Source organism: Barbus barbus, assembly GCF_936440315.1.
Source record: "Barbus barbus genome assembly, chromosome: 12".
Classification (NCBI taxonomy): Eukaryota; Metazoa; Chordata; class Actinopteri; order Cypriniformes; family Cyprinidae; genus Barbus; species Barbus barbus.
In genome coordinates this window covers 25,780,227-25,793,341 of record NC_136740.1, presented here as the reverse complement: position 1 = coordinate 25,793,341, position 13,115 = coordinate 25,780,227, and the positions used below count along the sequence as shown (strand labels likewise).

Sequence of the window (13,115 nt, the reverse complement as noted above, 5' to 3'; positions counted from 1 at the left end):
CCTTGTTTTGCAAAGGCTGTTTTCATAGCCAGCATTTTATGCATCCTCAATACAAACAATGGAATAGTATTCTCACATTTATCAAATAATTTGACAAAATAACAGCTTGATTGAAATTGTTGCACAATAAAATACTACTTTTAAAATTTTTGTAATTTTGTTCACACATCACATGTGACCCTGGATCACAAAACCAGTCATAAGTAGCACGGATATGTAGCAATAGCCAACAATACATTGTATGGGTCAAAATGATCGATTTTTCTTTTCTTTGCCAAAAATCATTAGGATATTAAGTAAAGATCATGTTCCATGAAGATATTTTGTAAATTTCCTACCGTAAATATATCAAAATATATTGATTAGAAATATCAATATGCATGGCTAAAGACTTCATGTAGACAACTTTAAAGGCAATTTTCTCAGTATTTTTCAATTTTGTTTGCACCCTCAGATTCCAGATTTTCAAATAGTTGTATCTCGGCCAAATATTGTCCCATCCTATCAAACCACACATCAATGGAAAGCGTATTTATTCAGCAGCTTTTATTTATAAATACATTTTTAAAAAGTTACCCTATGACTGGTTTTGTGGTCCAGGGACATGCTCTATTGCCTCAGGTATGCATGCATGTACTTTCATTAAGTTTTAGTAAAACTTTATTAAGGCCAAAATGATTTGATGCGGTAGAAATGCCTACAGCTGAAGGAGAGTCATATGAAATCTTTTTTATTATTATTATTTTTTTTTTAGAATACATTTTTTCACACAATAAACATTCAAATTTAGATTTTTTTTGTTTAGATCATCATCATTTTAAACATCATAATTAATATTTTATTAAATGTTCACAGTTTAAAAGACTTAAATGACCAAAGTATTAGGCTACAGTCTACTATAGCCTACATAAAAGGCACGCAGAAGTAGCAAATAAATGTAAGCGCGCATGGAAAAATATAGAGTTGAAATCTCTTACAACCACTGAGAGGTAAAAATCGCAGAAACAAAACTCCCAATAACACCCTTCTGTAGTGAGGAGTAGCTACACTTCATTAACCTCCGTGGGAAGTCCTTCCTCGATAAAGAAAAAGTGCGGAAGTGAAACACAAGTTGGTCAAACAAAGGACGCTTGAACGGCATAAACGGAGCACATTAAAACAACCACCCGAGGTATTTTACTTTTAAATATTTTGCAATATTGTTTTCACACATAATCTATCGCATTACGTGTTGCAGTTGTGTTTGTATTAATTATGTGTTGATCAATTCTTAGACTTAACTTTTACTTTCGCTTTTCTCCACCAGCTATCGACGCGTCGTTACTTTGCAGTATCACATATATTTATCTTTGCTGATTTCTAAACGCTTATATACCTCTCGTTTTCAGATTTAGCTACAGCATGGCCACCGCAGACACGGTGTACAATACCACCACAACAACAGCGCAGGAGGCCAAATCCAGAAAATGGTTCATCGTGCCTTCAGAGAACCTGGATAAAGTTAGATTCGTGATGAAAGTGATTGAAGTGGTAAGCAGCATGTTTCATGTTTTGTCTGAAAACACAGTGTTTCCACGCTGGACACAAATGCGACCACATGTTTACATGTAGGCTATCATAATTTAGCCTATATGATATCTCAATACAGTCTTTAAATGTTCTAATATAGCTATATACGCACTGTCTTTTATAGTAGCCTAATGTAAAATACTCAGCCACTTTTTTAAGTACATTGGGACATGGTTTGAATAGAGGTCATTATTGTGAGTAAGTGGTTAATCCGGTTTAAGGACAGTTCAAAACAGAATTCAAGTTAAGCTAGCATTATTGGAAAAGTGTGTGAGTTTCCATAAAAGTGCATAATATTAAACAAGAACACTGGCAGTTCATTAACCTCTAAAAGGCGGGGCTAAAATATGACAACTGATAGTGTTCATTAGTATAATGTGGTTTTCTGTTACATGCTAATGAAAGATTCTGCTGGATGAAGGGGAAGTGGTGTGTGGCCAAGTATGGTGACCCATACTCGGAATTTGTGCTCTGCATTTAACCCATCCAAGTGCACACACAGTAGTGAACATACACCCGGAGCAGTGGGCAGCCAATGCTGCGGCGCCCGGGGAGCAGTTGGGGGTTCGGTGCCTTGCTCAAGGGTTGGTTATTCACTCCTCCTACCTACAATCACTGCCGGACCTGATACTCGAACCCACGACCTTCAGTTTACAAGTCCAACTCTCTATCCATTGCCCTGTCTCACACATCCTTGATCATGCAAGTCCTTGGGTGCGAGTGAGGAATGGCAACTTTTTTTGTTGCCTGCATTTAATAACGACAAGCTTATTTTCTAAACAAGCGTGGCCATTTCAGCATTGCAGTCATATGCTGCTTGGCTGTTGCTCATGGGGCTTTTTGTACAGCAGTTGAGACTGTTGGACTTTGTCTGAGTTGAAGTTAGAAATTCCCTCCGTTTCCTTGGCATCTTCCTTATGTGTCAAACTGACTTCTATCATTTATGACGAAGCAGAACATTCACGCATCTTGGTTCACTTAGGAGAACTACTGTTTGCTTTATTGAAAGCAAGGAATCTGACCATTTGATTTGAAGGGTTATCAAGAAATAGTGCAGAATCCATTTTTTTCTTATGCATTTTAATTCATAGCATTTCTTTGTTTTAAAATAAAATCTAAAATCCTTTTAGTTTATTTTCCCAGGCTAAATTAGATTTTGAGTCCCTGATTTTCAGTGTGGTCTGAAATTTTCAGACTCTGTACATATTTTATCATCTTGATGTTTAGCTTTTAGCATCAATTCTTCTCAGGGTGTTACTAATTGATTGTCTCTATTTTAAGGGTTTGAATTTGCAAGGTCACAGCTGGAAAGAGCAAAGGGAGTCTGCTTGCATGTGACAAACTAAGTGATATCAGGTGTAAGAAATGACTGTCTGCCTTTAAACTGTTAATGCAGTTAGAGAGCAGATGCTAAATTCAATTACAATCTCATTTTTAACTTTCACAGTATGTTGTGGTGAGTCAAGGGCATAAATGACATTCAAAATTGCATACTATAAGCAAGAATAGGGAAGTACGCTTCAGAACACATTAACTTTGGTCAGTAATTACCACATAGAGGTCAACATTGAGACAAATATACTCTTTATTAGCAATTGTCCCTGGTCTCATGCTTTTCTGAAAATTAGATTTGATCAAGTGTTTCTCCTGTAGTGTATTCAGGGAAATGGACACTGGAGTTTTTTGTCCATGTACCCAAGTGTTGTTCTCATGACACTGAACAGTATGTTATTAATCAGAGCAGAGACTTGCTTTTTAATCATATACAGTTCAAATTGTATACAAATGTAAATAATTTTTTTTTTTTAAATGTACACAATACTTTTTCTTTCTCAAGTTTTAAGTTATATAATGTTAATTTTTTTTTTTTAATGATTATGATTGTTCATTACCTGGTGTTTTCTGGATGCCCTTGAAATTCCCTACTTTTAATTTCCTTTTCCTCTTAGCCACTGACATAACAACACTGGTACACCTTGGTACTTCCCAGATGAAACCTCATCTAGATCAATTGCTGAAGCTGGTTCTTAGAGGCCTCTCAGTGAGAAGAGTATCTTTCCTCATCTACCTCCAAACCACTTTATCAAACTATTGCCCACAAACCATAGCGTATTTTTTTTTTTTTTGTGCTACATAAACCCAGCGCAGTGTACAGTATTCATTATTTACCAGTGGGAATTTGCAGCTGCTTTGTTTCAATTTTAAAAAAGTCAGTGATTTCTTTCTTCGTTCTTGACACTTGATATTCTGTGTATTTTTAACGCCCTCCGAACCTCATCCTCCGACACGGTGATTACAGGATCATCGCTGCTCTGCCTGCTGCTTCCTGACGCGCCGCCGCCGTTGCCATCGAAGCGGCTGTAGAAGATGTTTAACTCGTCGGCCAGCAACGGATCTGCTCTCACCTCCGCGGAGGATTTGTTTCCGAAGTCACAGATGGTCCTCAGTCCCTGCCACATCCGTCGAGAGTCGTTGAGCTGGAAATGAGACTCAATTCTCTCTCTGTATCTGTGTTTGGCGGCTCTTACAGCACGACGGAGAGCATAGCACGATGCTTTGTACTCGCTCGTATTCCCAGACAGAAGAGCCTCATTGTAAGCGGCAGTGCGTGTGTTAACCGCGGCACGGATTGTTCTGTCCACCCACGGTTTCTGATTGGAGAATGTCCTTATCGTTATTGTTTCTGTAGCTTGCTCGGTTAGCGTGTTTACAAAACTTAATGCTACATCCGTGAACTCGCTGACGTCAGAAGAACTCGCCCGGAACATGTCCCAGTCGACGTCATCAAGTGCCGCCTGCAGCATAGTCTCTGAGTGGGAGGACCAGCGCGCCACTACTCTCTGCACCGGAGGTTCCTGAACGAGCCTTTGTTTGTACCCCGGTGTTAGAAAAATGGTGGCATGGTCCGATTTGCCAAAAGCCGGTAGTGAGCGGGCTTTGTAGGCATCCTTGAACTGAGTGTAGCAATGATCCAGTGTGTTTGGTCCTCTAGTTGGACAGGATACGTGTTGGTGGAAGTTCGGCATGACCTGTCTGAGGTTGGCTTTGTTAAAGTCCCCCGCGATGATGAAGGCAGCGTCAGGATGTTTGTTAATGTAGCCGCTGAGCACATCGTGAAGCTTAGACAAAGCCAAGCCGGTGTCCGCCTGTGGTGGAATGTACACAGCAGTAACAATGATCGATGAGAACTCCCGGGGCAGATAAAATGGGCGGCAAATAATGGAAAGATGTTCCAGATGAGGCGAGCAGGAACGCGACAGAATGGAGATATTCCTGGGATCACACCATTTCTTGTTGATCATGAAACATACTCCTCCACCCCTGGATTTACCGGCCTCTGCTGTTCTGTCCGTCCGAAAGACAGAGAAGTTATCACTCGGCATTACAGCAGTGTCCGGGACCGAGGACGAAAGCCACGTTTCTGACAAACAAAGGATGTTGCAGTCCCTTATGTCCCGTTGGAAACTAATCCTGGCTCTAAGATCGTCCATCTTATTCTCCAAGGATTGGACATTAGCGAGGAGAATGCTTGGAAGAGGAGGACTGTGAGCCCTTTTCCTGAGTCTGACTAGAATTCCAGCGCGCTTCCCGCGGTGTTTCTTGATCCGTCGCCTCGGGGGGTTATTGTTCGTCTCCGCGTTCCGAAGAATCTCCAGAGGCCACGCAGGATTCGTGGATAAAGTGTCCTGAAGCAGGTTGGTGTAGCCGTTTCCAATGTCCAAAAGTGTTTCTATGTTGTAGGTGATCAGTGCCGACGTGAAATGTGTAAAAAGAGAAAGTAAAAGTAGGTAAAAAAGTAAGTTTAAGCAAATTCTCAGCGGAGCGACCCGAACGGCGTCCGAACACAGCGGCGCCATCTTGGATTTAGGATCTTATAGGATATCTCTGGGTTATACAAGTTTCAAGTTTATTGTCATATACACATAAATAACATTTATCAGTCATGAAATTTGTTGTGCTCAAAGTAATCTCAACTTTACAGATTTTTTTAAAAATAGAAAGTAGATAAATAGAAGAGGTAAAATAAAAAAGGATTAATTTAAACAAACTGTTTCCAGTGTTTCTTGAACTTGTAAGACAGCTTTTTTTTTTTTTACTCTGGTTTTTAGGAAATCAGTCTACCCACAATGTATTCATCAGAACAGAGATGGTTGACCACAGTCAAGTGACTGTATTGTGAAGAAATGCTTTGATTTTGCTGTGGACGGTCTATTACAAAATGCTAATCGATTTTTAGCACTTTAACTTCAAATTTTTATGCATGTTTTCCAGGAATGAAGCTTTGTTTGTTTCAGTTTCAGACTGAAATGATTTCTTTGTGGTTTCAGCATGCTTGGTTACATTTTAGGTCACTTCATAAATGTCTAAAATAAGCCCCTTTTTGGGTGGTGAACAGCAGCTGTTCTATCCGGCTGGTTTGGATGGAGGATTTGGAATGGATTCTGTGTGGTAACGATAAGGTTCTGCTTCTTAAGCGACAATAACAATTGCATGTGAACCTACCCTGTTCCTTCCTAGCAGTCAGGGCTGTCAAAGCTCGAAACAGATGTTATGAGTCAGATGTGTGGGTTAGTCTGGCTTTGTCATTTTGACGTTGCTTCTTATGAAATTTGATTTGGCATAAATGAGCACGCTGTTCCTCCTTAATACCGATTTTCCCATTTTGCCCTGAATCTGTTCTCTTTTTACCAGTTGAATGTCAAATACCTGCTATTTGTTATAAAATATTGTTTTATTATTATTTTCTATACTCTCTTCCCCTTTGTCATAGTGATTTAAGAATGTATATTTTATATTCTCAAACTGTATTAAAACTCTTAAGCATATTGCTATGCCTTTTATTAATGGTTTAAAGAAATGATTTCTCTACCAACCCCAGAGTTTAACAGCAGAGATGTTCTTGACATTCACCACAACAAACAATGGTGAGAGCTATTTTGAGGGACTTCTCTTTATAGTACATTTGAGTAAGTTACTGAAATGACTACATCATTTACAGTCTCATTTTTGACACTTTCAGTTCGCTAAAGGGAAATTGAGTGGGAAGTCTACTGGAATTGATGGAACAGTGAAAATTTAACCTTTAAGATTTAAGATCTTTTAATGGTGTACATGTGACTAAGACATGGAGCTCAGGATGATGAATATCACTTTGCGGAGTGAATTTCTATTGGGAATCTCCTACCTGATCCTGATGCATTCACATCACACTTGATTTTCTCTCAGTTTCGAATTGTGACTGATGATGCATGTTCTCTAATATTTTGTCACTTAGGCAAATCTAAAACACCCAAATCATTCACATTGTCTTGTATAGCCTACAGGACTGAGTTTTTGAAATGGAAAAATAAGCTGATACTGCCAGCTGGTGGTTAATTAATTTACTTTGATTTAATTTGTGTCCCCTCAGCTCCTTTCGTTTGTGGCTTTTGTGATGGAGGAGGTCGTGTCCAACTGTTCGCAATGTGGACCACTCTACTTTTTTGAATTTGTCAGTTGCACAGCCTTCCTCTTCACACTGCTGCTCCTCATCCTCCTGGCCACGCCGCTGCACCAGAGAGTTGGAGTTAACAGCTGGCCTACTCTGGTAAGTCAAAAAACACTATTAATAATTAATTTTTACAATGTACAAATGTTAAATATAATAAAAACTTTAGAATATTATATTATTATTATTATTATTTTTTTAATATTTAGTTTTATACAAAAATGTTTGATCGCTCCTGACCAGTCAGAATCACTTATTCCAGAGGATATAATTTTATCCAATGTACAGTTAAACTTCTTTTCATTTTTCCATAGGATTTTGGATACACATTAGCCATGGCAATCCTGTTCCTCCTTGCCAGCATTGTGTTTGCGGCAGACAATGGCCAGACGGGTCTGGAGCAGGGCGCAGTGGTATGATGGCGCTAGATTTGTGTTTTAGTTGATATGAAAAAATAGCTGCTACTTACCGGCTAACATCTAACTGTCGTTCCTGTATTACAGGCATTTGGCTTCCTGGCCACGGTGGCCTTCTTTATTGACTTTGGTTTGTTCGTGAAAAATCACGGTATTCCTTGTCGAAAGGGAAACAACCAACAACCACACCACACGCCCAGACCAGAGAGTGAGAAACTTAATGCTAATGGAACTGACTCTGTGAACTGAAACATTTTACCAGCAGTCTGCTGCTGTATTCAAAAGCTTTTTCCCATTTGTCCAACAATTGTTTTTATACATGACAAATGTTTTTACCCAAAGCAAAAAAAATTTTAATATTTCCATTTCAGTCAGTTACTAACTGGCATGTTTTATATTGTGCCTGAATAATTTTTTTTATTTTTCATAAGTCTTAAATTTTGACAAGTAGACAACATTCTTGCATAGTGATTTCTCTGTGTGGGGATCGGTGTATTTTGCCATTACTATTTTCACACTGATATCCTTTTGTAAAGCAAACAAAAAATATTTTAGTATGATTAGACAAAAAAAAGTCATCACATCCTTATTGGAGTGTATGTGCTGCACAATTTTTGACAATTTATACGTATGAATTAACAAGTACAAAAAGATGCACTGTGTAAGTACTCATTCCTGATTGTTTTTATAGTTATATATGCATTCCTGAAATAATATATTTTGGAGAAAAATCAGGGTTTGATCATGTTGACAATAATGATTTATTACCTGTTTTATTGCACAGGAATATGGATATAATATTGGATAAGAGGCTAAAAAAATCATGAAATATTTTCTTTTAACACTTGCACTGTAAACAAATGTCATTAAATTACTGTAAAGATGTTTAGTGAGCTGTTGAAATGAATGAGGTGACAGCAAGATGAAGATTTTATGGCCCTGTGATTAATGTTTTGCTGTGCAAGGGACGTCAGGGGTGTACAGTCATAGATTTTTTTTATTTTATTGAAACATAATTTTTGTATTGTGTGGAACTACAAATGTTGTATATTTCTTTTGTGCTTTATCTTGTTCCATGTGAGCCCAGATCGTGTTTTTGAGAGCGTGTTGATCTATGAACATGAAGCGTTAAATCTAATGGAAGTTTAATACCTTGACAGATATTTGTCTTTATTTGGAGGTATGTGCGTTTGTTGAAATGCCCACGGAGATGAACGGACTGCAAGTTTTCTGAGACACTAATCTGCCTTACGCTTCCACCTGCTGCTTTCTGTGTTAATTAAGCATTGTGTATATTTGAAATCCTGACATAGTTTTGATGCTTTAAAAAAAAGCCACTTATTAATCCATCTTAAGATATGGATCAATCATCTGCTAAGTTTAATTATTGCTTAGGATTTTGTTGATTTTTAAAATGAAGTGTCTTGTGGGTCTGTTTGAATACCAGAATTGTTTCTACAAAAGGTCACATGGAACATTTTACAGCACTGTTTTTGTAAACATCTCTCCATTCCAGTTAAGCAATAAATAGCTCCTGGGCTCTGAATATCAGACTTCTTTTTTTTTTTTTATGTGTGATTTGTTTGGAAGCATGCTTGTTAAGGCTTGGCACATCACTGATTTTATAGCTTGTTGAATCACATGTGCAGCCTGATTTAAGACATGTATTGGAATAGTGACTTTCTTATAGATTAATTTATTTTGCGTGTAAAAACGGTTGAGTACATTCATTTATCTTGCATGTTTGTACTTGTTTCTGACTTGAGTAAATCTAAATATAGCACACGTATATCAATGTTTACTGTTCATTTATTTTATGTGCATTTTTCACAGTAAAGAGACAAGCTGGCTTTTTGTTAAATTTTATTTCTCTAAAGCTAACACTAGATGTCGCTGCCTGCACGGTTACCATCTACCTATAACCAAACACTTGCCTTTGAAGATTTCCACTTCAGGCAGGCTACGACAGGCATAAATTATGGTTTTGGTTGGATAACAATTTTAACTTTTTATTTGATTTTACGAGTGACGTTTTGCATATAAAGTAAATGTTTTATAATAGGACCCTGTCCAGCCAAATTGAGCTTGAAAGTGCCTAAAACCCATATAAAATCAGCCAGCTGACAGCAGGAAGCATTTCAGATGAGCAGATTTGATCATTACAGGCTCAATAAGATGCATGTTTATTTACACACTTTATTGGAAAAAAAAAACAGCCTACGCTCATCTGGTTTTAGAGCACTTTTTAGTTTAGGCTGGGTGAACCAGTCAAGCACCGGCTAGAACACCAGTTTAGACTGGATTCATGTGAGTTTATTTATTTATTTTTAGGATAGCCCATTTCATAAAGGTGACGTAATTTGCATACTTCAAAACTTAAATATGCCTAGATAAATCCGCAATTTATGATCAATGCTTATTTCGTGTTTATATGGGGCACGTTTTAATTTTAATTAAGTAGAAGTAGCAAAATCGACTCTGTTTACCTGTAGTACCTCCCCTTAAAGTCCGCGTAACCGCTGAAAGAACCCTCCGTTGCGCGTGAAGGGGAGGGACCGGCGCGCGAGATGCACGCTGTACTTTACTTTCACTCATCTGCACAGCAGCTAGAGGATGGAGCTCGACTCCTTGTGTGGAGCGCATGTCTGCTCAGTGCTCTGTGTTTGATGACAAGCAGCGAAGCAACAATTTACCTGGAATTATTTTTCATGTTCGTTAAAGGTGAGTGAAACGCTCTCTCATCTCTCACTGCAGTAGCTCTCGCGAGCGCAGGTGCTTCAGATAGAAGCTCTTGCTTTTATTTGCACTCTAATCACTTTAAAGTAAAAGAGGATGGGGATTAATTTAGTTAATAACTTACAGTAGTAGAGAACTTGATTAGAGGCTCTTCTGCTACAGGTAATGTCTGATTATGAAGTTGTTAATATGTTTTGTAGCGTTTTTTGTGCGTTACTCTGCTTACCGTTTTTCCATTTAGGTTTTTATTTAATTAATTAGACGCCTGGATAACGTGTTGTGCTGTAAGATTAACAAGAGAAAAATAGTGAAGTAAATTCTTTATTAATAATTTAATTTGTTAAACTGCACACTTAACTTGGACACAAAACGGTTATGAACCCAGTAAACAAAATATTAGTCAAGTGGTTTTTAATTACAACAAATAAGTTAAATGATGTGAAGTTACTGTACCAAATGTACTGGTAAAAACATGGCATGATAAAAAATCACAATGTCTTTTGACCTTTTCTGTTCCTTGTTTATTCCCTCTAAAAACGTTTTAAACAGTATCTCACTGTAAAATTACATGCATTATCTTTTAAAATATCTATATATTTTAACATATACACTTTAAAAGTTTGTGCTTTTCTTTTGAAAGAAACAAATACGTTAATTTAGCAAGGATGAAATGAATCAAAAGTGACAGTAAAGACTGATATTTCAAAGATATGAGATATCTTTGAATGAATGCTGTTCTTTTGAACTTTTGATTTATCAAAGAATCCTGAAAAAATGGTTTTCACAAAAATATTAAGCCACACAACATCTGTATATTAGGATGATTTCTGAAGGATCATGTGACACTGAACACTGGAGTAATTGCTGCTGAAAATTCAGTTTTGCCATCACAAAAATACAAAATAGTTATTTTAAATTATAATAATTATATTTCACAATGTTACTGTTTTTGATCAAACAAATTAAACTGTGGTAAGCATAAGGGACTTCTTTCAAAAATGTAAAAAAAACCCCTCTGCTGACCCCAAACTGTTGAATGGTTTGAGTCTTCGCTGTTGTTTCCAAGAACATTCCTAGAAATCTTGATTGTACAGTAGTTGTGGAGTTTAACATTCAAGTGTTTTTTTGGTTTTCAGTTTTCCTTCATATCATTCCTATCTTTACATTCCTGTATCCAATATATATTTTAAATCATGCATGTATGAGATCACATTTCATCCTTGAAATTTAGTTGTGAATCAAGGCTGATCCTTTTCCGGAGTCCATCTTTTCATTAGGTCATTGCTTACCGTTCATGGGTTCCTTGTGTGTCACAAGCATTTAATACTTCTCCATTTACAGAAGGTGTTATGTCCCAACTAATTAGCCAACTTCCTAAAGAATAATGAGCTGATTCATTTTCAGTAGCTGCCTGCGGTCTTGTTCCCATCCTCATGTAATCGAGCAGGCTGATGAGATGATCACATCCAAGTGAATAATTGCTTTGTTGTAAATGACTGGAAATAAGGCTAAATGAGCTGAGATGGCAGGATGCAAGAATCTGGTGAGATTCCAGTCGACTGCATCATTCATTCTCTGTTGAGAGCCATTATTGGTGTTTGTCAAATTAGGCACACTGGCTGTAAGGAGAGGAAATTACCTGCTGAGATGGGAGAGAAAAATGCAGTTATCATTTTGAGAGGAAGGCGTAACATGGCAATGGGTTTCACAGGTTGCATCTGATGTGGCACTCCTGTTTTTAGCAAAAGTGAAATGATGCAGAATGCTTGATACTTAATAATGAAAAGAATTATGTGTTGACAACAAGTCATCATTAGAGTGTGCTTGAAACCTTAATCAAACTTCACTGAAGTTTAGAAAACAGTATTTTATGACACATTAGTGGTTGTATAAACTACTGTTCAAATGGTTGGGCTCTGTAAGATTTTTAAAATCTTTTGAAGACTCCTCAAGGCTGCATTTATTTGATCGGAAATACGGTAATATTGTGAAATAATTTACAATTTCAAATTTGAAAACTGATTTCTATTTAACTATATTTTAAAATAGAATTTATTCTTGAAATAGCAAAGCTGAATTTTCAGCCGCAATTACTCCAGTCTACAGTGTCACACGATTCTTCAGAAATCATTCTAATAGGCTGAATTGCTGCTCAAGAAATATTTCTTGTCATTATCATATGTTTATGTTTCTTTCATGAATGATTCTTTGATGAATAAAAGTTCAGATGAACAGCATTTATTTGAAATCATATTTTTTTTTATCAATGTAAATTTTAATCAATGAAAATCAATGCATAAATTCTTAAAAAATAAAGAAAGAATAGTGTATATTTTGTTATCAAAAGACTGCAGGTTCGAATCTCAGACATTCAAGAGAAGTGTAGAATTTAGCATATTGTCAGGGCTGTGCTTTTCATGATAATATTAATAATGCACTTGTTTGTTTTTGTTTTTCTGCTTTGGAAAATCTGTTGTGAAGCAAAACCATCTGAGAACCACTTCCTTAAATAATCTTCTAAATCAAGATTAACCACGTATTCTTGAATTCTAAGAGATCACATTGTTGTTTTTTACCATCTGGAAAACATGGCGTGATTTGCATGTATTATTTATATTGCTTTTTGACAAAATCCTATAAACTCCAACAAGCCATGTTTTCTGTCTCTAATATAAGAATAATCAAAGCCACCAGGCTCTGGAGATGACTCGTGGCCTCTGCCTCTGCAGAAATGATTAAGTACCCAGAGCCTGTTCCTGCTGGGAACAAACAGAGTGGGCTTCACCTCACACATACAGGCTCATTTATCAACAGCGCTGTTGATTTTTACATTGAGATCATCATGAAGGGTTCAAACCGAACGTTTTACACTGTTTTTAAACCCATTACACATAGCACTAAGAAAC

The 13,115-nt window shown here is 37.0% G+C and overlaps 1 protein-coding gene across 1 annotated transcript; it reads left to right on the top strand.

Annotated features, from left to right (window-relative positions):
* The first annotated feature begins 898 nt into the window (after nt 1-898).
* On the top strand, nt 899-9,323 carry LOC306877485 (CKLF-like MARVEL transmembrane domain-containing protein 6). Its single transcript, XM_079429254.1, has 5 exons — nt 899-1,171; nt 1,389-1,530; nt 6,980-7,156; nt 7,372-7,470; nt 7,561-9,323. The coding sequence occupies exons 2-5, from the start codon at nt 1,402-1,404 to the stop codon at nt 7,720-7,722; spliced, it is 567 nt and encodes a 188-aa protein (XP_079285380.1). The 5' UTR covers nt 899-1,171; nt 1,389-1,401; the 3' UTR covers nt 7,723-9,323.
* The last annotated feature ends 3,792 nt before the right edge of the window (nt 9,324-13,115 follow it).

Bases quoted from the DNA above. Each gene is read 5' to 3' on its own strand.
- LOC306877485 (XM_079429254.1), top strand. From the start codon at position 1,402: ATGGCCACCGCAGACACGGTGTACAATACCACCACAACAACAGCGCAG. The intron at 1,531-6,979 runs GTAAGCAGCATG...GTGTCCCCTCAG, and splicing joins TGATGAAAGTGATTGAAGTG to CTCCTTTCGTTTGTGGCTTT. The intron at 7,157-7,371 runs GTAAGTCAAAAA...ATTTTTCCATAG, and splicing joins TTAACAGCTGGCCTACTCTG to GATTTTGGATACACATTAGC.